General features: G+C 36.7%; 1 protein-coding gene across 12 annotated transcripts in view; it reads right to left on the bottom strand.

The window, feature by feature from the left end:
* Positions 1–19,568, bottom strand: part of bt (projectin protein bent) — a 39,898-nt gene extending 20,330 nt beyond the window's left edge. For 2 of the 12 annotated variants that reach the window (XM_081994189.1, XM_081994198.1), the window contains exons 1-33: positions 19,410–19,568; positions 18,882–19,240; positions 18,777–18,798; positions 18,536–18,698; positions 16,073–16,214; positions 15,106–15,244; positions 14,839–15,045; positions 14,476–14,777; positions 14,033–14,256; positions 13,211–13,969; positions 12,891–13,157; positions 12,696–12,776; positions 12,361–12,525; positions 12,245–12,301; positions 12,124–12,174; positions 11,847–12,062; positions 11,456–11,761; positions 10,806–10,835; positions 10,583–10,717; positions 10,183–10,356; positions 9,837–10,085; positions 9,013–9,057; positions 7,163–7,313; positions 6,933–6,997; positions 6,705–6,876; positions 6,515–6,651; positions 4,734–4,859; positions 3,630–4,680; positions 3,056–3,568; positions 1,804–3,003; positions 847–1,455; positions 489–791; positions 152–433 (exon numbers count right to left, since the gene is read on the bottom strand). In XM_081994189.1, the coding sequence (XP_081850315.1) occupies positions 152–433; positions 489–791; positions 847–1,455; positions 1,804–3,003; positions 3,056–3,568; positions 3,630–4,680; positions 4,734–4,859; positions 6,515–6,651; positions 6,705–6,876; positions 6,933–6,997; positions 7,163–7,313; positions 9,013–9,057; positions 9,837–10,085; positions 10,183–10,356; positions 10,583–10,717; positions 10,806–10,835; positions 11,456–11,761; positions 11,847–12,062; positions 12,124–12,174; positions 12,245–12,301; positions 12,361–12,525; positions 12,696–12,776; positions 12,891–13,157; positions 13,211–13,969; positions 14,033–14,256; positions 14,476–14,777; positions 14,839–15,045; positions 15,106–15,244; positions 16,073–16,214; positions 18,536–18,698; positions 18,777–18,798; positions 18,882–19,194 (8,656 nt within the window). In that variant the 5' untranslated portion in view covers positions 19,195–19,240; positions 19,410–19,568. Of the gene's footprint in view, positions 1–151; positions 434–488; positions 792–846; positions 1,456–1,803; positions 3,004–3,055; positions 3,569–3,629; positions 4,681–4,733; positions 4,860–6,514; positions 6,652–6,704; positions 6,877–6,932; positions 6,998–7,162; positions 7,314–9,012; positions 9,058–9,194; positions 9,234–9,644; positions 9,690–9,836; positions 10,086–10,182; positions 10,357–10,582; positions 10,718–10,805; positions 10,836–11,455; positions 11,762–11,846; positions 12,063–12,123; positions 12,175–12,244; positions 12,302–12,360; positions 12,526–12,695; positions 12,777–12,890; positions 13,158–13,210; positions 13,970–14,032; positions 14,257–14,475; positions 14,778–14,838; positions 15,046–15,105; positions 15,245–16,072; positions 16,215–18,535; positions 18,699–18,776; positions 18,799–18,881; positions 19,241–19,409 lie in introns of those variants that run through there. The other 10 variants (XM_081994190.1, XM_081994192.1, XM_081994200.1 and 7 more) reach the window with 10 other exon arrangements.
* Between the last annotated feature and the right edge of the window lie 4,063 nt (positions 19,569–23,631).

Below are 23,631 nucleotides of genomic sequence, written 5' to 3'. Positions count from 1 at the left end.
CTATATTCAGAAATGATCAATTAGTATTAAACATTGTAGCTAATAAATTACTCAGATAGTGAATGACTGCTCAACTCAAAGTAAAAAAGTATAAAAGTCACTAATAGTTATCACTTAATGCTTAAACATCTGAAATATTGTATACACTTACATAACACTGTAACTTCAACTTCAGCTTCATCTTGACCATGTTCATTTACAGCTCTGATCTTATACAATCCAGTGTTTTTACGCACTGAATTAGTAATGTTTAGTTTAGTGTTGTAATCAACATTGATAATCTCAATGTTTCCTTCAGACTTCAATTCGGTATCAATTTGGAACCAAGTGCATGTCGGTGGAGGTTCACCTCTTACGTCAATATCATACTTGATGGGTTTGCCTGCGCGGACTATGATAGGCTTCAAGTTGGTTCTGTCAATTCTAGGTTTAACTGTTGAAAAATTGGTGTTAGTTAAGTTTAACATGGAGTGGAGTTAGGGGCTTACGGGATCTGTGTTTGATAATTTGCATTTGTGAAGCGTCGGACGGTTGTCCAGGACCAGCTTTGTTGACAGCTTTAACGCGGAATTGGTACTCGCCCCTTTCTTTGAGGTCTTCCACTCTAGCTTGAAGCTGGTCTCCTGGGACTTCTACAGCTTTTTCCCAGTCTGGTTTGAATTTGTCTTTCTTTTCGATAATGTATTTCTCAATTGGTGCTCCACCGTCGTTTGCTGGTGGTGTCCATTTCAAGTCAACACCCTTATTGTCGTAGTCGACAATTTCAGGAACTCCAGGTTTGCCAGGTTCATCTGAAATTCAACAGAGTTAATATGTTATTGTTGGTAATAATGTGTAAGTACAAACCGAATGGATTTTTAGCCACAATTGGTCGTTCGGCTACAAGTGGTTCAGAGTCTCCTTCGTCATTTACTGCGGTGACTCTGAATTTGTATTCGGAACCTGGATTAAGACCAGTAACTTCAAATTCGCCTTTTCCATCAGGAGATATTTTATCTCCAGGAACTCGGCCACAACGAACCCATTTTCCAGTTGCCAAGTCCATTTTTTCAATTTCGTATTCTTTGATGGGACTTCCGCCATCATCTTCAGGTTTCTTCCAGCTAATTTTAGCTTTTTCGGCAGTGACATCGCTGACTACCAAAGGTCCTTCTGGTGACCCTGGTTTACTCAGTACTGTTAGCTCTACAGTTTCCGTATCTTTTCCATTAACATTTTCTATAATAAGCGTGTATTTTCCAGTGTCTTTCCGTACAGCATTGGTTAAAGTGAAATCCGTGTGGTAATCGGAGTTTTCAATCTTGATGCGTTCGGTGTTAGTGAGTGGAATGTTATCTCTCCAAATCCATTTAACTTCCGGTGGAGGCTCACCCATGAAGTCCACAGCCCATTTGTGAGTGCGTCCTGCTTTTATTGTAACGGATTTGAAGGTTTCTCTGTCGATACGAGGTTTCACTGTAAAAGTTCAAATATAATTAGTAACGGTGTTAAGTGATAGGTGGAGCTACATTTATGAGTCTTCATACACATATCTGTAAGTTATACGTATAGTGAATGAAACGTCACAATTCCAAAAAAATACATATACATTCAAAAGATTTGCAAAGTGCTTGACGACATATAAAAAGAGACCCTGAAAGGAAATTATTAAAAAATTATGGTCACCCGAAAAAGCAAAAATCACTCTACAGGTTCAATAACAAGAAGTGGGTGTATAAAAGTTATTAAGACAGATTAATAAAATAAAAAATTTAAACATCAAAATAGTATTAGTTCGGGTTAATTCAAACAAGTAAATCTTACAGTTCTTGTGCTTGCAGAGGTGATTATCAGTGGGTTCTGACGGGGCACTAGGCCCCGCTTTGTTGTGAGCTCGCACCCTAAACTGATACACCTGATTTTCCTTTAGATTTTCCACTTTTCCCTCAGGATTATTATCCGAGGTGGTTGCTACTTCTTTCCAATCAGGAGAGAACTTGTCCTTCATTTCAATAGTATAATGACTAATGGGTCTTCCACCGTCGTTTTCTGGTTTATCCCACTTAAGTGTTACACTCTTGTTGTCATAATCGATAATTTGAGGTTTGCTGGGCGCTCCAGGTTCATCGTAAGGATTCTTAGCAGTAATGAAATCTGAGGTTTCTAATGGTTCTGATTCGCCTTCCTTGTTCTTAGCTCGTACTCTGAACTTGTACTTCTTTTTCGGTGTTAGCCCTTTGAAGGTGAATTTAGTATCACCAGGTCCAACTTCACCAGCGGACACCCATCTTCCAGTATCCATATCCATTTTTTCTAAGACGTATCCTGTGAGCTCGGTACCGCCAGCATCTTCTGGGCGTTGCCATTTCACTGTCACGTGGTCTGCTCTGATTTCTTCAGGTTCTAGTGGACCTTTTGGTGGTGTTGGTTTATCCAATACAATAACTTCAGCAATTCCTTCGCATGTACCGGAACTGTTTGTCAAAACTAGTTTATATTTGCCACTGTCAATCCTCGTAGCTCTTCTTACGGTGATGATAGTGTTCTTTTCGTATAAGTCAATAGTAACACGTTCTTCAAGGTCCGGTTTAACTTCTTTCTGGTCGAGGAACCATTGCACTGTAGGTTCAGGTTCACCTCCGTATTTGATGTCAAATTTAGCGATTTGTCCCTTTTTAATAATGATACTCTTTAAGTCATCTCCAATTATGAAAGGTTTTACAAATCTGCATTTGGCTATGATAGGTTTAGTGGTGTCACTTGGTTCACCGGGACCGGCTTTATTCACAGCTCGTACTCTAAATTCATACTGACTGTTTTCTTTTAAGCCGGGCACGGTTGCGGTAAGTTGTTCTCCAGGAACTTCAATTCCTGTGGTCCATTCTTTGCCAAATTTGTCTTTCACTTCAACAATGTAACTTGTGATTGGAGCTCCGCCATCGTTGTCAGGAGGCAACCATTTCAAATCTGCGTGATCCTTATCCCAATCAACAACTTCAACGTTGTTAGGTTTGCTTGGTTCATCTGTAATCAAATTTGTTTTGAGTAAAGAAAAAAGGCTAATAAATAAGCTTACCCCAGGGGTCCTTGGCAAGTACAGGTTTACCAAACAAAGCAGGTTCACTAGCACCCAGTTTATTCACAGCACGAATTCTAAATTTGTACTGCTTCTTGGGAACCAAACCTTCAACTTTAAAGTTTGTTTGTCCTGCTTTCACTTCACCAACGTTGTCCCATCCAGCTTTTAAACTCAAATCCTGCCTTTCTACTACATAATGCTGAATAGGGGAACCACCATCATCAGCCGGAGCTTTCCAGGCTACTTTGCAGTGCGTTTGGAAGATTTCGGTAACGTCAACATCTTGAGGAGGAGAAGGAACGTCTTGCATGACGATCTTGATATCCTTGACATCTTCTCCTTGAGCATTGGACAGTTTGATTTGGTAAGGACCAGATTGATCTCTGGTAGGTTTCTTGATTTTGAAAGTTACTTTGTCTTCTGATATAATGACGTCCACATCTTTTAAGGGTAGGACTTTACCGTCTTTAATTAGTTTAGCTTCTAGTTGTGATTGTCTTGTTCCTTCAACTGAAATAAGAAATTTTGTGGTTTAGTGCTACATTCACATAGTGATTCTTGGGATACTCACTTTTATATGGAACTTCCATAAGAATAGGTTTGCTAATAGGTGCCTCAAAAGTAGATGGAAAATCAATTTTAGGAATGCTCTCTCCCTTATTGACACTGAGTTTCATAGAAGACTCTAACTGTCCAGATTTCACTTGGATTTCACCATTATCAGCCAAGTCAAGTTTGTTGAATATAAGTTGATGTTTGCCTCCTCCAAGATTCTTAATTTCAATTCTTTCATTTGGAACAATAGGTTCTCCATTAAAGAACCATTCAGCAGGTGCAGTTTGGTCCTGAAGTTCAATGTCCAGTACCAAACGTTCACGTTCAACTCCGTTGGTGTCTTTAAGTTTTTTGTTAAAGCGATTGAGGTAATTTACCACAAGTTCTGCTTCGGTTTTGTCTGCGTTACTAACGCAAGAGTACATTCCAGCGTCTGTGACTTTGGCATCTTTAATTACTAATTTGCGTTTTCTGCCATCTTTGCTGATGACCATTCTTTTATCAGGAGTGATCTCTTGGTCTCCTTTGAACCATTTTACATCCCCACCAGCATCATTCAATTCGCAAAGGAAAGTTATATTTTCTTTTTCTACATGTTGTTGATGTTTTAGGACCTTAACGAATTTGTATGGATATTCCACGATGTTGACTTTGGTTGTAGTTTTATCGTTTTGCTTTTCTAGTTTGCAACTATACTCGCCTATGTCGTCAAATGTACAGTCTTTAATGGTGAGACGGCAAACACCACTAAGGTCCTTGGAAATTTGGTATTTGTCTCCATCTTCAAGCTTTTTCTCCCCTTTATACCATCCTACAATAGCCAAACTGTTGCTCACAGTACAAGCTAATTCAACTTCGTGATTAGTGTAGCCATCGTATTTCTTTTTAAGAGCTTTAGTGAAAGTGTATGAAGGATCTGGTTCCTCGACGTTAAGAAAAGCTGTACAGTGGACACCTCCAATTTCTATGGTGTACTTTCCTGAATCTTCAACTTTAGGATTAGCGATAATGAGCTGGTAAATGTCGTTTTCGCTTTTAAACTTGTATTTAGCTCCTTGGAAAAGTTCCTGTTGAATATAAATAATTATTTTGGGTAAATATGTGTTTCGATACCACTTACATCTTTTCTGAAAAGCCATTTCGGTTTGCAATTAGGCTTGGAAAATCCAGCTTCAAAAACCACTTTCTTGTCTTTGCCTTCTTTGGCATATTGGTCCACTAGAGGCTTCAAGAATGATTCAGCTTTCTAGAATAGCAAAATATGTAATTAAAATTTGATAAAAGACCTAATCAAGTTAAAAAATATGTACATTCACAAAAAATAAAATAAAAATAATCCCCTTCAAAAATTGCCGATTCAAAAAATGGCCTAGAAAAACTCGTCCTGAAAAAATTATGTACAAAAAATCCGATTCATATCATATGTACAAGGCGAATCCTCAATTTTCGCCACAATGCAGATACAACACCTAATATAGGAATTCATTAGTTTGCAGCGTTGAAATTAAAATTGGAAGAAATGGATGGGAAAATACTAGCTTTTTTGTCATGCTGTCGTGCACAACAAACATAGACAACGGCCGAGATTCTGCCTGTCCCAAACCTCTCTTCGTTCGAAATGGTGCAAAATCGGCCAATCGGGAATTAGTTCTGCTAACGAAGGCCTTCTGGAAGATGCAGGATTCTAGAAAGAAAACTGCAACTCAGATCTGGAGTTAGCTATGGCGTATATATCTAATTAAGTTTCTTCATCTGTTTTGTTTTGCAGACGCACATAAGGAGATGAGTTAGTCACCATAGGATTCCAGAAGATGTGGATACCTCAAAACCTTCCAGTATTAGTATTTTTGCAAGCAAGCTTAGAAAATTTAATAAAGTACTACACTATATACCTAGTCACTATTCTAATAGTGTTCTACTATGTAAGGAGTTGAAGATGTTTAAATATTGAATCTTGGTGTGTCATGCAAAGGTTGTATTATATTATCACAATTTACATAATCAAATGTTGTTGGGTAGTCATACTTACATAAATCCTAAAAATGTATTATTTATTTAATACATATAAAACAAACCTTTTCAACTTTCTAAGATACTTTGACTTGAATAAAAAAATTTGAACTTGTTGAGATACTTTGTTTCTGTTTAATTTATGTTGTGGAATCTAAAGTAGCTGAAAGGCTTATTAAACGGTGCCTCTACAAAAAACACTACTATGATAGATGTTATTGCTCTATGCCTATAGTGTTCTTATCTACAAGAAAAATTGTAGGTGCGTTTGTTGCTTTTCTTAACATATTTTATACATCATATAGTGCTACATAGTGCATTTACAAATAAATAACAACCTTCAATTTTCGTAGCAGAGGCCATTCAAGTGAAAGTCCAGCAATACAATACGACCTACGTTCGATTTGACACTAGAAAACGATGGATTATATAAGTGAACATAAAAAGTTTTTTGACTTCATACATATTTTCCAAACTGAATTGTCAATGTGCCAAGTGATTCACAGTCTGGCTTTACGTACTGAAAATCCATTATAAAGGTGTCTCAAATTACTAGTAAACGTAATATAAAGGAATGCATGAGCCCCCGCCCAGGAGCAGTAGGTATTTATAGATTGGTTTACTGTAAAGTTAAATTAGCCAGAGCAAGTTTACATTTTTTTTCGTTTAGCTCGAACGTATAAACGCGTCTGTTACATAAAAAATAATTAAATAACGATAGGGGTCATTTCAATTTATTTTTAAATTGAATGGTTTATTTTAACGCGGTCCTTATAACTCACATATTGGATTGGGTCAGGCAATGAAATTTACTACTCTAAATACGCATTCACATTAATTCAGGACAATTGAGACGTAATAAACCCCCCTTTAATGGCTGATTTAAATTACCTTTTCAACTTTTTTCAAAGATGGCATGGGCTTCTCGACTTCTTTAAGGTCACCCCAATCGGGATCTCCCTTGTCTTTATCCCATTTAGCGTATTTCCTCTTCATCAACATTGAACGGAAATCAACACCGGCAGCACCTGTTATCTCCAATTTTAGAAGTTGACCTTTACAATTAATTATATAAACTTACCAGCTACGAAGAGGATCATTTCGGCGGAATCTTCACCATGTACATTAGAAACCACCACTTTGTACTGCCCTTCATCGTTGGGCTTAACTTTTCTGATACATAAAGTGATAAGGTTAGTGTCACCATCTGTGACAAATTTGAATCGACCACCCTCGATAATTTCAGTTACACCCTAAAGATTTTTTTGTATAAATAAAATATGTGAGACCTTTTTAGGCAGTACCCTACCTTATAAAATTTAAATTTCGGTGGTGGGTCACCTTCCACTTGAATGGTAATATAAGCAGTTTGATCTAAAAATACAAATCACCAGTCAAGACAGTTTTAGACTGCAAACGTTTTCTTTATATAAATCGTCAAAATAAACAAAACAAATTTTTAAATTAATCGAAAATAGATATATAAAATCAATCTGAGCAGGCTATTTTTATGTGTAATTTAAATTGTGAATATTTTACCTTCAACTGAGGAATAATTTTCTTGAACGTCTATAATACTAGGGGGTGCCCCTTTTTTCCCTGAAGGTTTAAGGGGGGTGGAAGGTTTATTTATCAAGTCTTCTAGATCAGCTACGCTGGGCCTTCGCACCTCAGCACTGGGACGCCGACGCTACATATAATTAAAACAGTTTTAATTCTGATTTTGTCATTATTTCAATTGAAACTTCCACATACATATGAGGGTTGTTTACAGGGTGTCCCAAAATTAACACTGTTCTAAGTTAAAAGAATGTATAATTTTTATATTAAAATTGCTTCTTTTATAGTCATCCTGGTAAAGACTAGAAGGTATGGACCACTAAGTTAATAATAATACAATGGTTCAAACATAATACTTTATCCACAAGAGCCCCAATTTCAAATAAACTAATTTTTATTATAGTATGGTCAATATAAGATCAATTTTAAAACCTATTTCAATGTCTTTAACACAAAAGACGACACAAAGTTCACTAGAAGAAAGGTTAATACAGCAAAAGATGTAATAACGAATAAGATATAGTAGTAACTAAGAAAAAATACACATTCTAACTGCATTGTATGTGACTTCTATCCACAATATCTTATTTGCATTTTTATTTGCTGTATATATACTAAGTTTTTGTTAAATGCAGAACTAAATCAAGTTTTTGTTTACTGCACTAGAGCCATCAATATAACTCTATGTTTTGCTTACCATAAAGTTTAAAACTTATAGTAAGCATCTAACAGTTAACTTTACTATTACAAACATTAACTAATGTTTTTTTGAACTAGTACATGACCAGTAGCGACGTCTACACGTCAAATTAGAAGCAATCTAATTGGTTATATGGTTGTGTATGTATTGGGTGGTTTACTCAGGAAGCTTGAGAAAGAACAATGTATAAGTATTCGATTCTAAACTGTTGTATCAATTCCAACCAGTTCAGGATCAAGAACCAAACCAAAATGAAAAATTATATTTGACGTAATTTTGAGACACTCTGTATAGGTAGTTTGATTATAAAGTGTGGTGGTGTATATAAAAAGTTGGTTAAATAGCTTTTACATAATTCTATAAGAGGCTTAAATTAAGTTCAATTTTAGGAAAACAAAATTTAAGTAACATTATATTAGGCTAGTTCCAATCCAGAAATATACCGGTTTAGGATAATCAATAAGCCGATTAAACCAAACCGTAATAATAATCGATAAACACAAAATAGCACACCCTGTATATATTCGTATATGTATGTGTAGTTTGTTAGTTAATTGCCTCCATTACCACTTAACCAAGTGTATTTTAGCATACGCTTGGTTTTTGCTGTAAAGTTTAAATTAAACAAATAAAGCATTGAAGCATTTAAGCGTTTCCAAGCATAAAAGTTAACAGGTTAATTGCGAGTATTTACACTACAGAAAATCAAAATTCCTTCTTAGAAAACTCAAAAACAAAACTAACTACTGAAAGGCAAAGTATTACGAGACTGGAAGTAAAATTCTGCACAGTTACATAACCTGATAGATTTAGTGAGTGGCTGTCAGGTTATGTAGCTTTTATCAGAAAGTCTCGACAACAAAAAACCCAAACAAACAAAATAAACAAAAAAACAAGGTGAAAACTATAAAGGGCTAGTGACAAAAAATATTAGATACGATTTTCTAAAACTATATACAGAAAAGTATTATTTACATTTTTAAATCCCACATGTAATGTTACTAAAAATTCCAACAAGAAAATCTATAAATATGGTCGTCATAGAATCTAAAATATTCGTTAGACACAGACATTGAAATATTATTGACCGTTTCAAAAATAAAATCTACATTTATTTCATCCCTCTAACCTGTTTATCAGAAGATGACAATTCCCCAGGACGTAATGATTTCGGCTTTAAAGAAAAAAAAAAGAAAAATTAAAAGGAGGGTTGTAAATAAGCAATTAAACTAAAACCAAAACGTGTTAGGTATAGGAATCTCATATACCAAACCAAAAGGCCAGCTTTGTGTTTGTAAACACAAACCTCACCTTTGGATCTAGGACTTCCCCAGGACGTAATTTTCCTCCCTGTGGAAAAGTATTAAAAAAATAATGACAATAGTAATAACTAAACAAAATATACAGGTAAAACAATAAGTGGAAGAATATATTGAGTGTAATACTCTTGCAACTCAATAAATATAATTAAAATTGTATAGAGTGATGGCTTGCCAGCTAGTGCTATAGAGTGTGTTGTCACTTCGTGCATATACGTGCATACTTAAAAGTTACGGAAGCATTACAAAGAAATTTCAAATTAAAATCTCTTTGTAGGTGCTTAAAGTGCATTAATAGAAATTTTGGACTTTAAAGAACTTCAACACGCTACTGCGGTTGAGTGAACGTCTTGAAATTCAATCCAATTGGGTTATAATAAGTTAACAGATTTAGACGGCATTTCCAGGCTTGTGTGACGTACACCACGTTCTTAAGGTTTACCTTTTTATCATCTAACACCTCTCCAGGTCGGAGCTTTCTATGTTCCTAAAGACACAAAATTTAAAGACATGTGACATAATTCGGGACATCACAGCTTAGACAGGACACTAGCTAATTCTGTACAATACTGGAGACTATATCCAATTTGTTTTACCTATGTATAGAACCTTCTAGAGATAGAGAGTAACTTACCTCATCTGAGATAATAATACTAGCTCGTCTGCCTATAGCTTCTGGAGGGATTAAAGAACCACGTCTGCTACCTGAACCTAAACCAGGTGTAGGTTCCAAAGATTTTTTTCTAGGTTCTGGAGCTCTTTCAGGTACAACTTCAATTTTTGGTGCTTCAGGGGTTTTAATTTGAGGAACCGTAGGGACTGCCTTTTGTTCAGCTGATAGGGCAGGTTTTTCTTTGCCTTCAGTTGCCAATTGTGGCTTGTCCTAATTTAATTTAATTTAGTTTTAATAACCATATTACTAAGATATTGCGTAGCCAAAGCGGTTTAAAGCGGATAATGCAAAGCGAAGCCAAAAGTACCTTCGACAATTTGGTTTTGTCTCTTCCTGCATAATCAGGTTTGTCATGAGGGGTAAATGTTTCTAAAACTGGCCTATCATAGTCTGGAATGTTTTCCCAGGCGTTCACGTCAAATTGCTCTTTCTTTTTTCCTTTTTGAGCTGTGGCTTTTTCCAGTTTTTTCGTTTCTACTTGCTGTCAACAAATAATCTAGTTTATATCCCCAATCATTTAAATACCAAACAAATCAAAGAAGAATAGTTGGTTATTGGACAGTAAAAATAGAATATAGTTTGGTTAGTACCAGAATAGACATATATTGGACAGAAGAAAGTGTTGTCCTAGACAGAAGAAGAATTAGACACGTAGAAAGAGAAAGTGGAAGAGTGTTCAAGTAGCGTTGACTCTACAACGCTGTTACCTTTAAATCAGCTTCAATTTTAGCTTGTTCTGCAGTTTTAACCTCTTTTTTCTCTACACGCTTTAACTGAATATCCTTGAAGCTACCTTGCTGAGCTTCAACTTTAGGGAGAACGGTTCTTTTAGGTTTCTCGGTCTATATAATCGCAAGAATTTCCATATAATTTTGTTATCTCCATTTCATCATTTAAAACTTAATTAGTTAATATAATTGTGGAACTTACCTTAGGGGCAGCTTCAGTTTTGACTTCAGTCTGACGAACACAAAGACATCACAATGGGAGAACATCAAGAAGGGAATCCAACGAAGACATAGAAAGGGAACAAAATACAATTTAGTTTTATTTCATGATGGTAGTAAAGTGACGGAAACACAAGCACTACACACTAATGGTGATATAAAAATAGCGAATTAGCAAGTTTGTGATTGAGAGATTAATAATCTAAATAGTTTAACGCATGAACACAGTGATCACGTTAATAAAATTGAGATTATTAATATAATTAATAGATAAGTAATAAATGAAATCAAAAACTTAGTTCAGATGAAGGAAGTACAATTCAAATTACATTAGTGTATAACAAAATGTGAAATTAGATAGATGACGAAGGAGAGTTTTCAAACAATTGTGTTTGCCTAATTTTTCATGTTTATTATTTGAATCATTTCATAAATAAATTGACCATGGATGGGAGTTCTTGAATACTATATCTAAATACAAGATTGTATTTGTTGTAAGCAAAAGGCAGTTATAAAGTGGAGGTCATTCATTAACAAATTTTATACTGTACTACATCAAAGCATTAAAGTGCTGATTAAACACAAAGTGCATTAAAACAAATATGTGTGTTAAATTGTATGTCAAAGATATACCTTCTTAAGTGAGCCGCGTGTTTTACTTAAATCGGGTGCCGGTTCCTCAATTTTAGCTGGTTCCGGTTTCTTTTCGGGAGTGGGTTTTGTAGTTGCAGAAGGTGTTTTAGTCTCTGGTTTGGGTGGTTCTGGTTTAGGGGTTGGCTCGCTAGGAGGAGGTGATTTGATTTTTGGGGCTGGTGTCGTTTTAGCCGTTTCTTTAGGGGGTGGTGATTTGAGTTTTTCTGGTTCGGGTTTTTTAGCGGCCGGTTCGGTTTTTTTCGCGAAAATGTCGTCTACGTTATTTGTGGGTGTTGTTGGTGTTTTCTGTACAAAAATTAGTCACTTTTTAGCACAAGGGCTTGAACGTACTAAGACATTGAAAGGTATTATAGACATTTAGGTAACTTACCGCTTCTGGAGTGGATTCTAGTTTTTTAGAACCTAAAGTAACTTTCTTCTTTTTATCTTCAGCTATAGAAGAACGTCTAGATTCAGTTTTAGTTTCTTCTTCTGAAGTTTTTGTAGTAACAATGGAAGATCTGCGACTGGATGTTTTGTCATTATCTTTAGTAATTTCTTCTTTAGTTTCCACGATTGAGCTCCTTCGTGACTCAGTTTTTTCAACCTTTTATTATTTAAACTTATATTTATTTGCACGTTTTAACCTTTAGGTATATTACACTTACCTTTTGTATTGATGACCGTTTTAGGCCTTTCTTTTCCTCAGTTTTGGTTTCCTACACATACATAAGACGAAAAACGTAACATTTAGACAATTACATTTGTGACAATAACGTATATACTAACCTCAACTTTTTTCTCCTCTTTTTTGGCTACATCGTTGACTTTCTTTACCTCCGCCTTCTATGTATGAGTAACCAAGACAATAACAACATAAAAACTCTGATTATAATACACCTTACCTTTTGAAGAACTTTGGTTTCTTCTTTTTTCTCTTCAGCTTTTTTCTCTACAGTTTTCTTTTCAACTTTTTTCTCAACCTTTTTCTCCTCTTTCTTCTCCTCCTTCTTTTCTTCTACCTTTTTCTTTTCCTCTACCTTCTTTTGCTCCTGCTCTTCTTCCTCTTCCTACAATATATTCATATTTTAATTACCTCCTAGCCATATAATTTCAGTAAAAATGTTAACAGAAGTGAAATTTATGTAAAGAAAACAGAATAGAGAAAGTCAAAATAGTTAAAAAATCGTGGTTGGTGTTAAGTTTGTATGTAAAGAGCAAAACCAAAAGTCCTTAATACCTCTGATTCCTCAGGTTCACTCTCAGGTTTTTTAATTTGAATGTTTAGCTGTTGTTCTTCCTCCTCACTTTCTTCATCCTCCTTTAATGTGTGTGTTGTGTAGTGTGTTTAATAAAAAGAAACAGACAAAAATACGTTTAACAAATATGTTCAAGTTATGCTTAATTTAAGGTAATAAATTAAAATAACAATTACCTCTTCCTCATCTTTCTTCTTTTTGACAGTGAGGACTGCAATGGCTTCGTCTTCACCAAATTCGTTTTTAGCCACCACTTTGTAGGTTCCTGAGTGTGTGGTTTTGCATTTGGTGATGCTTAATCGCGTTACGGTCCCATCAAAAGTGATTTTGGTGTCAGTGGATTCTCTGATCACTGTAGTTTCTCTGTACCAAATAATTGTGACTGTTTTGTCTTCGACTTTTAATGAAGAGATAAAGTCTGCAGACTTGCCTTCTTCAATTGTCTAAAAAATTAAGGTGTTAGTAGAATGGAAAGGTTAGGTTTTAGTAGACTTACAATATTAGTTAGTTTGGTGAGTTTAGGTTTTTCTCCTTTAGGTTTCTCATCGGGTGGTAATTCTGTGACTTCAACGGTTTGAGAGGTGGCTTCACCTTTTTCGTTTTTAGCCACCAGTTTGTACAAACCTTTGTCGGTTTTCTGTACATCGGAAATTTCAAGTTTGACAGCAAATTCACCGTCTTTCACTTGTTCAACTTGCACTTGATGCCTAGTGTCTTCTTTAACAGCATTGTCTTCCTTAAACCAAGTGCAGTCAGGTGCAAACTTGCTAAGAACTTTGCATTCAACAATAACAGTTTTCTTTTTGATGATTTTGATGACTTTAGGTTTCTCCTTGATGACTGGGATGATTTCGATGTTAAGCGTTAGATTGGCGTTTAGTTCACCATAAGTGTTTTTAATGTTGCACTTGTACAGACCGGAATCTTCAATTCCAGGGTCTTTAAGTTCGAGTTTTATGTAATAAACGTTTTCTTCAACTTTCTCGAAGCTGATTTTTATTTTGCTGGATTCGGTTACTTGTTGCCCTTCACGATACCATACAATGGTAGGTTTGGGATCGGATCGCACTTTACATTCCATTACTACTAGTTTACCACCCTGGTGGGAGGTAATTCTAGGTTTTTCGACAAAAGTTGGGCCATCTCCTTCGGGTTCGGGTTCCGCTTCGATATTTAGGTTGAGATTGGCGTTGCTTTCACCAAATTCGTTTTTGACGTGGCATCTGTAGGTGCCACCGTCAGGGGCGGAAGGGTCCTATAACAAACAGAAATTGGGTGGTTTTCAAAGGAGTGAGAATGGCTGTGGGACGATGGGTACCTTAATTTCAAGCACTAACTCGTAAATGTCTTCTTCAACATCTACGACTCGAAGCGTTGTCTTAGACGATTCCTTAACGACCGTGGTTCCACGAAACCACGTGACCTCAGGTTTGGGTTTCGCTTTGCATTTACATTTCATGGTAATAAGCGTCCCGGTTTCGTTCGGGATAATTTTCGGTTTCTCGATGAACGAAGGCGCAAAACCTGCGGCATCGTCGCCACCTGTAACACGCACGCAAAAATACGTTATGACTAGGCTAGAGACTGGCTTTTAAATCAAAAGGCCATGCTCATGCAAAATGACAGTACACAGGTCGAAGACAGAGTGTTGACGGAACTGGAACATAAATTGGAAAATACAATCAGTAACGGAATTGAGACGTTTCACATACATATAAAATACAGATACGGTACGATACGACTGCTTGTATGGCAGCCTACCTTGGAAATTAAGCGCGATATTGGCGTTGCTTTCGCCGTACAAATTGAAAGCGTTACATCGATAATTCCCGCCATCTAAACGGGTCGGATTTGCTATTTCTAAAGTTAGAAGATATGTATCTTTAGTCGTAGTTTTCCGAAGCATGCGGACTCGAGGACTGTCCGCAATGCTTTTTTCACTTTGGAACCAAGTGATATCCGGATCTGGATTTGCCTCTAAGAGGCACTCCATTATAAGTACGTCCCCTTCTTGGCGTATTGTTGGTTTCTTAGGAAAGCGGGGCGCCTTTCCGTCGGGAATTCTACGAAAGATTAAGGCTAATCACCTTCAGAAACCAAAACAACTCACTCATACTCTCTTACTTTGGCTTTTCATTACTCTCGAAGTTTAAGTTGATAGTCGCCACCGCCGTACCGTACTTATTCCTCGCCACGGCGCGATACTCGCCCGAGTCAGTCTTCCTAACGCTGCTGATCTCCAACCTGGCCAAATAGTAAAGTTTTTGGTCCAGTTCCATAGATAAAGCGTACCGACCGCTATCCTCGGTGATTTCCTCTTTGCCGTGGTACCTGAGTAGCCGCGGTTCCGTCAGTATCCGGACGTAATCGACTCTTTGTCTTTATACGTACCACTGGACCTCAGGTTTCGGGACTCCGACGCACCGGCATTCGAATAAGATGGTAGAACCGTCGTCCGTCTGCCGGATGACCGGACGCTCCGTGAACGTTGGCTTAATGCCCTCTTGCTCAGGCACTGGAGCTTCATCGCCTAATGCATAAACCCTTCTAAACTGGCTATCGTAACACAGGACAGCCAGCAACTCGCGCAACTTACAACGCTCACCGAAAGGACAAGCTCAGCTTTTAATCGTTACGTTACGCTCAACTGTGTTAAAGTGATATAAATAAATAAATAAATAAATATATGGTGTACTAACAACTCTGAAATACATGTGTCACATTTTGCAAGAACATGGCCGTTGATAGTTATAAATGTTAAATAGTACAAGTGTTGATGGTGCGGGTGGTTGGGGCGGAACCTCGAGTTAGGCCTAGAAACAGAATAACGCTCCGATCCACAAGGGCGACGCTCTGGATCGCTCTGCATAGTCAAATTTCATCTAATCTAAGCTTGAACTCACACAAACGGATTGGATTTTTAATGTACATTGATTAGAAATGGGATGTTAAAACTGCAAATTAAAAGCTGAGCTGAGATTAAGCGTCGGTTAGTCCATTGTACTGTGCACGAGTGCTGACTTACTTGTCCTTAGCTGCTGATGCCGTCATTTGGGACTGGATTGGAGACAGTTTTTGGGGTTCTTGTTACGACAGAGTGGCGTTTTTTTCTGTTTTAGGGTGTTTGGGGCAAGTTGTTTATTGTTTCAAGGTAAGGACTAACTTTCCCTTAATGCGAGACCTGACAAGTACAGGCAAAAGCACTAATTTAGGAACACTCTGTTAGAAGCCGATTTTGATAAGCTTCTGACTGGTTATTATCCGAGCTTTGCGATGGGTATTAGGGTTGAAAGAATCAACAAGTTTCAACTGCGATTAGGACACACAAAGCAGGGAAGACACACCACATTTAACTTACTGTCAAAGTTGAGGCTTATAGTCGCGTTACTTTCTCCCAGTTCATTCTTTGCAGTGACCTTGTATTTGCCAGCATCCTCAACCGTGACATTAATTATTTCAAGGGTTGCAAAGTATGAATGTCCATCTTTGTCTATCCTCAACTGAAACGGAATTTTTTTCTTCATTTTTAATCCACCACTAGGGACTAACCAACATTAATAACATAAATCCCCTTTAATCAGCTCAGCTTAATATGATCCACCTACTCCATATTTTCTATGATAAATCACAATAAACACACAACAGTTTTCATTGTTCTTCCAGAACTGAAGTTGTATCTCTTGAAAGTTATCTTTCCATACACCTTGTAAATTATTCTGTATTTTGGGCCGGATTCGTTTTCAAGCTCCATGGAGCGAGCAGAGCGTTTTTGACCTCACGATGACGTAATTTAGCAAAACTGTAATTTGAGCAACTGTCAAATTACGTCATTGTGACGTCAAAAAAGCTCAGCTCGCTCCATGGAGCGTGAAAACGAATGTGGCCTTGGATAACTTTCACTAAATATAGACACGCAAAACATCACCCTACCTGACGTTCCATTATTTAAATTGATACATTGAAAAATACCTTTTTACATAAACATTTCCAGTGGACTAATAATTCCAACACCTCTGCTTCTAGAAGGAAAATATTACGAGTAAAATCGTATATCGTATGATGACATATTGTAATCTTCCTTCACCGTTGTTTATTAGATGTTACAGTTATCAAATAGTAAAATTCACAGGGTGCACGGTGGTTCAAACTTTGATTTTAGTTGATTGAAGAAGAAAATAAAGTTTTTCAAATTGCAGGAACAGACTTTGCCTATGGTGGGCAACATGTTGCCGGTTGTCTCTTATTTTATTTTGAAATAAAAATTGCATCCAATTTTCAGGATCAAATATAAACTAATTTCTTATAATCATTAATTACTTTTTTTGAGTCAGTGTTTTAAGTTTGTCTCTTAATCATTGGAATACATCAATTCTTATTAACTATTATTAACTTTAAACTGATGTTTTAAAATAAATATTTGATCTGGTCTGAGATATGGCAACGTTATTTAACAACCTGAATGACCAACCAATGAAACTCCTGATAATTAACGATCAAAGCCGATATCCCTCGATTGTCTCTTTTGATTGTTTGTGTGTGGTAGGGAAAGTCTATCTCTCTCTAATTCGCTTTCTCTTTTCAACTGTCTCCTTGTTAAATAGCTATTCTTTGGTTTTACTATACTTATTTTGAGTGTATTCAATTAACGTCAAATTTTGACATATTTGTGTTAGTCCCGTATTACATAATTTGTAGTATCCTCCAGTAAAGTGTCATAACGTTGGGTTACCAGCGATCGATATTCAATACATAATTTAGATTTAGATCAGTACTAAAGACCCAAAAACCGTGTATATGAGTTTGTTAACAAACGTTCTTTTAGAAATACATTGACGACCAATTTCATTCAATATGTATGTTATTGAGGATCATGCTGCCATATATATTTAGTGTCATAATCCTACTAAACACACCTAATAAAAAAATAATATATAGTATACAACCTAGCAATATATCTTACCTGATTCCATTATAACTTGACAATGAAAGTTACGGAGAATTGATCAATAAATAACAATTTAAAAAATATAACAAATTAACGTTTGATAATTCAATAGAGAGATATGGTAGAAAACTTTAGTCACTGCTTTTTAATCCAGGCTGTAAAGGTAAAAAAAGGTCAGGCAGTGTTTATATAATTTTATAGTACTATGGAGATGTCAACTATAAGGTTGAGTTGTCATTTTAAATTCTAACCAGAGAATTGAAACGAAAATCGCCGAATATGATACGGAAATAACCGAAGTACAATAAGGACTCTTTAAAGCCAAGGACCAAAATTGAAAAACGCATGCGCAGATGTCAACATAAGGAGGCCACTATTAGGGACAAGGCTTGATTTGCACATCCATATCTCTCTAAATGTTTTAAATTTACTTTTTGGAAAAGCTCCATTCAGTTTTCTTAAACGTACATGGCTCTATTTCTGAGATTCTTAAATCGATCATCAAAACAATCTAATAGCCTGATGCTCCGTAACTTCTTTGGAAAAATATTGAAAACTAAAATTATTATAAACAGACAAAGTTGATTTTGTTTTGAAGATTGGATATATTTACATAACCGCCAAACGTGTTAGAGCTGACGTCACTGGGTGATATTGAAAATTGATCTTAAATTATGAAAATGTAAATATTTGTGGAAGATCTCAAACCGTGTGGGTGGGTGTGACATTTAGCATAAAAAATAGTTTCGGTGGGAAAGAAAAAAATTATACTATTATAGTCCATTAACTCCACTGCCATAGTAATTTAAATAGTGGAAATAACAGAATTGCACGGGTACATATAATAGAGACGAGCTACGATTCACATTTTTGTACCTTATGACGGGGTGTTTCTTTGACAGGGTTGTTGTTATGGAACCAATTGACGACTGGACGTGGATCAGCTTGGATTCGACATTCGAAAAGCAGTTTTTTACCATCTTCCTCTTGTCGAATCGCTGGTTTCTTAGCGAAAGTTGGTGCAAGACCGTCAATTTGTCTATAAGATTTATTTTAAATTAATTTTGTACTGTTCTATTTGACTGGATAGTTGGACGTTTTGTGAAGGGTAACTTACTTTTCTTTGGGTTCATCCATAGCTGAAAAGAAAAACCCGACATTATTTAGGGAATCAATTTTGGTAGAATTGGGGTTGGTGGAGTTTAGATACAAATTTACTTACGGCTAAAATTGAGGTTGATGGAAGCTGCGACTTCTCCCATGGTGTTTTTCGCTTTGACTTTGTAAAGTCCCGCATCTGTTTCAATAACATCGTCTAATTCTAACACTACAAGAAATTTATTCGTTCCTATGGGTTGAATTTTAAAGTTGGTTCTGCTGTCTTCTGAGAGAAGTGTGTCGCTTCGGTACCATTGTATATCTGGTTTTGGTGAAGCAAGCAACTGGCATTCGAAGACGAGTTTATTCCCATCATCTTCCTGCCTCAGTTGCGGCTTCTGAGTGAAGCTGGGAGCGAAATCCTCCGCCACTCCCATGCTAATTTCTTTGTGTTATTCTGATATCATTGACGTTAACCCTGCCCTAAAAATCATAGGGCTGGTGAGACACTGATCAGATCTGCACTAGGAAGAGTGTGTTACAGCGTAACTGCGGATCTAGATTTGCAAACGGTAACGCGAGTATTTCCCCAAATTGAGCATAAAGTTCACTAGATTGGCACTTACGCTTCACTAACACACGTCCAACTTACTTCTCGCAAGGGTAAGAAAAAGAGGGTCGTCACTTCACTGCACACACTTCGCGTATCGCGTGGTACTTCGTCGTCCCGTCGTACGGCGCGTCGTCGAGTCGTTCGTCTAACTTTAAGTTTGCTTGGTGGCCTCCAAAGCACTGACTAAAGGAGTCCAATGTGCACTTCGGATCTAAACCAAAACGTAACGACGCCCCCCGCCAAGTCCCCTCCCAAAACGACGCCCGTCCCGGCGCCGGATTCAAAAAACCTTGCAAAACTCCAACTTTTTGAGATTTCCCACCACTGACTGTTAAGCCTCTTTCGCTCAGCTTTTTATGATTCATCCAGAGAAAATTCACCAAGTACTTTAGTGAATGAAAATCTACTTTTGCTCAAGCGACCGTCCGAAACGGTACTCCTTTCTATAGAGGAAACTGTACCTGTACCAGTCGGTTTTAAACATTCCAGGCACCTGCGTCTCATATATATTAATTAGCATAGTTCGTTAGCGTCCAAATTGCAAATTATTATTTGTTATTATCGTTTTTGTCCCATACGATTAATTATCGAATTAGCCAATCGATCCCAATATTCCTCCTGGCGCTGCGAATTAATCTAAGAACTATTTTCAGTTTATCGTAGAATTGGAACAAAGTAAATAAGGTTATCTCATTAAAAGAAAAATTGTATACAATTCTCTGAAAATAACCGTAGGCTGTGGTATTTTTAGAAGGGAGCGGAGAAAAAGAGATGTAATTTTATACAGGCGCGATCTATGCCAAACCATATAGGGGGGCACGATTCGAGTAAAGACGACAGTAATCGTGGAGACGAAATGAATAGACAGACGTGCTAGCTGATGCTGTTGCTGTAGCTGCAGGCCTAAGCGCCTTGTGCTTGCAAACATCTCGCTTATTCTCAACTCGATACTGTTCCAATAGGATTTACTATCGTTTTTCAGAGGCGTACCGAGCTATTTATGTTTCATTCAGACGCTACTTTATTGTCCTCTAACCTTCTATTTTTGCTTACTCCACCTTGGTTGATAAAGCAGCATCCTTACCATATCTTGCGAGAATCACCCCCCAAGTTATTACGGTACAGATCAGCAAAATTACCTCAACTTCAGTGTGTGGATTTTATGCATTCTTTTTGTACTGCATGTATTTTGCTGTTACGATTTAAAAGTTATCCAGAAGGAAAGTTTTTTCACTTTTCAACTGAAATCATCGAAGATAGTTGGGACGAAGCAACTGTTTGTCCTGTTGCCACTTTATGCTTGCCAGCCTACCTATGGCATAATCATATCTAATCATTCATCAGATGTTTTAATCAAAGCCGCTTTTGGCTTACTTTTACGGTAATTAAATTCATCATTTGTCACATGTGTCACTTTACGCAGTTGTTTTGTGCCCAGCTGAACGGAAAGAAAGTCGCCAGAAATGGCTTCTATTTGTAGGCCTTACAAAAGCATATGATACCCATCAGTGCAAAAACTATGGCAAGTAATGGAACCGTCTCAAAGTCCCTGTTCATCTACAGGTCTTCTTCCAATTCTCTTTCTCAAACTTGTGTAATGATGCCCTCTCTCCAGCTTTTCTCTTTTTCTTCTCCTCCTCTGGACGTGTCCATACCATTCTGTTGCGCTACGTGTATGTCCTCTACTATTGTATGTCTGACATTCATAGTTTCTTGAATACGTTCATTTCGGATTCTTTCCGACTGTGACTATGTTTTTGATGATTCTATTATATATTCGGTGTTTATTTGCTTTTGTCCCATAGTACACTGTTTAGAAGGTTGATAGCTCTACGTCTCTGGATGTTTCGGTCCCTTATTGCTTCATCCATGGTACCGTCAAAATAAGTAATACCCTAATAACAGCCATAAGGCAACTTTATGATCAATCAACCACCAGGGTTAAGCTGAAGGGTGAATTGTCGGACAGCTTTCCAGTCACCAAAGGTCTGAGACAATGCTGCTGCTTATCTCCCACCCTATTTAAGATATACCTCAATGAAGTCCTAAGGAAATACATAATACATAAATGAAAATACAATCATATGATGATCAAGTTGTTGTTGCCCAAGACAAAGAGGACTTTTAGAAGGTTCTTTAAAGAGTTTGAGGAATGGAGACTCAAAAACGAAATACCTATGCATTGGAAACGACAGAGGTGACTTACATACGAATACCGAAGGGAGAATTATCACAGGAAAGAGTAATAGGATGCCTAAACTGCATTTTTTGGTCAAAATGCATTTCTGAAGAACAAAAACACCTACGGGCACGTTCAACGAATGGATGACACACGAATACCCAAACAAATTCTCAAATGGACCCCTACACAAAGAAGGAAAAGGGGAACGACATATGGATGGAAGGAATACAAAAGGCCATGTCGGAACGTAACCTAAAGCTGATTAAATTGAATTCAAACATGAAAAAGCAGCAAATCGTTGTCATCAACTTATTTTTATGTATTTAGTAATCATGAGTTGTAATAACCGAACTTAGTTTTATTTGAAATCTGCCGTAACTACAACTTGCCACTGTGGTGGTGGGTCTATAAAAAAAATACTCCTAACAATCCCTCAAAGTAATTTAAAATACATTTTGATGTAGTACACACTTCATAATTGGCATACGGTTGATTAATTCATTATTAACGTTAATATGGGGAGTTAATTCTGGTTGGAAGTCCGATGAGTTTCTGTCGGTGCTGGAGCCAAAGACACGAAAGTGTATGCCAAATACTCAGTCAACACCTGCACAAGTGTTGTCCTTGATTGCTGGTTTATTTGAGTGGATGTAAATCTGTGACATTCATACCAAAATGTTTTGAGGTCCGCCACTGTCCTTAGCTATTCGACACCTTGAGTGTGCGTAAGGAGAGCGGTAAATTGGCAACGTTCATGGGCGTCTAAATAGTCCAATCTAATAAACACGGGTCGCATAAAACTAGGATTTTATGTAAATGTGTTAGTATTCCATAAGAAATCCTGTGGAACTGGAGTGGGTCGAGTTCATTCACCAAAAGGTTTTATTCATAACATTGAGAGAGAAGACTTAGAGGTTGGTTAATTTCTTTGATGCAAAATTTATAGGAAAATTGATTAAAGATAAACAAAATGCATAAATAAACAGGAGATGAGAGGTGATGATGTTCAGATTGCTTGATGTATTTTATTGGCTCGCAAGCACCTCACTAAATCAAGGCAAAAAAATATATCGTATTCATTTTAAGCTAAAAATATGTTTAAAAATCGCCTTTGAAACAACCAAAAACTTGGAAACAGATCTAGGATTTAAAATGTTATGTATAGGTATTAAAGAGCAATGTTGATTTATCGATTACTATTTTAATTCCATTCCTAAAAACTTCGGTCACGCCATATTCAGTTGCTGTCCTGGATTGGGCCGAACACAAGATAATCCAACTGATCACTTTAAAAAGTACATTAATAATCACATTTCCAGCAACTAATATTAGACGATTTAAGCTGCTGAAAGCTGGAATCCTTGGCCCCGAATTGCAGCTTGTTTTCATCTCGATATTATTTTCAAGCATAATTGCGCAAGATCTCGGGACAGTTTGCGCCATCGGTTTTATTGTCCAATTAAACGTCATTTTATAGTGTGATATAAAAGAAGACATTTTGCGGACGAAATTTCATCATGGTAGGTGAGAATGCGGTGCTTTAATCACTTTTATGAACAAATGATGTTTTTAACGGATATTTGCCAAAAATTGTTAGTATGGGTAGGTGGCCACTTATTTTAGCTAAAGATTATTATTATGGATAAAAAGGACAGGAAATACGTGAATAACTGAAAATGAAATTGATTTGTCATGCACGCAACTCAAATCATAGGAAATTGCAATTTTGGTTTTTCAGTGCTGCCTACATATATTTATTGTGTTCAGGCACATTCCTACCTTAATATTTAAACCGTATTATTTATAACAATCGCCATTTTATTAACTTGTTTATTAACAAGGTCCTGGCTAGGTATTGGATATTAAGCAAAACTTGATCATTTGTCATTTTTTAAATAAATGTTTTTTGGCTCTTTTTAGCATTTTATTAACACAGGATACTGTGTTATAATCGTTTAAAAATTAAAACGATTATTAAATTATAAATTTGAAGAAGATTATGACAGCCAGATAGAAGTACGATCGAAATCGCCAGTATACGGGGGCGTGGGTAAGTTATTTCAGTGGGTCGATATGTGG

Source organism: Ips typographus, linkage group LG16, assembly GCF_016097725.1.
Source record: "Ips typographus isolate SLU linkage group LG16, UJ_Ityp_2.0, whole genome shotgun sequence".
NCBI lineage: Eukaryota > Metazoa > Arthropoda > Insecta > Coleoptera > Curculionidae > Ips > Ips typographus.
The sequence above is the reverse complement of the archived record's forward strand: the minus strand, read 5'-3'. Positions and strand labels throughout refer to the sequence as shown.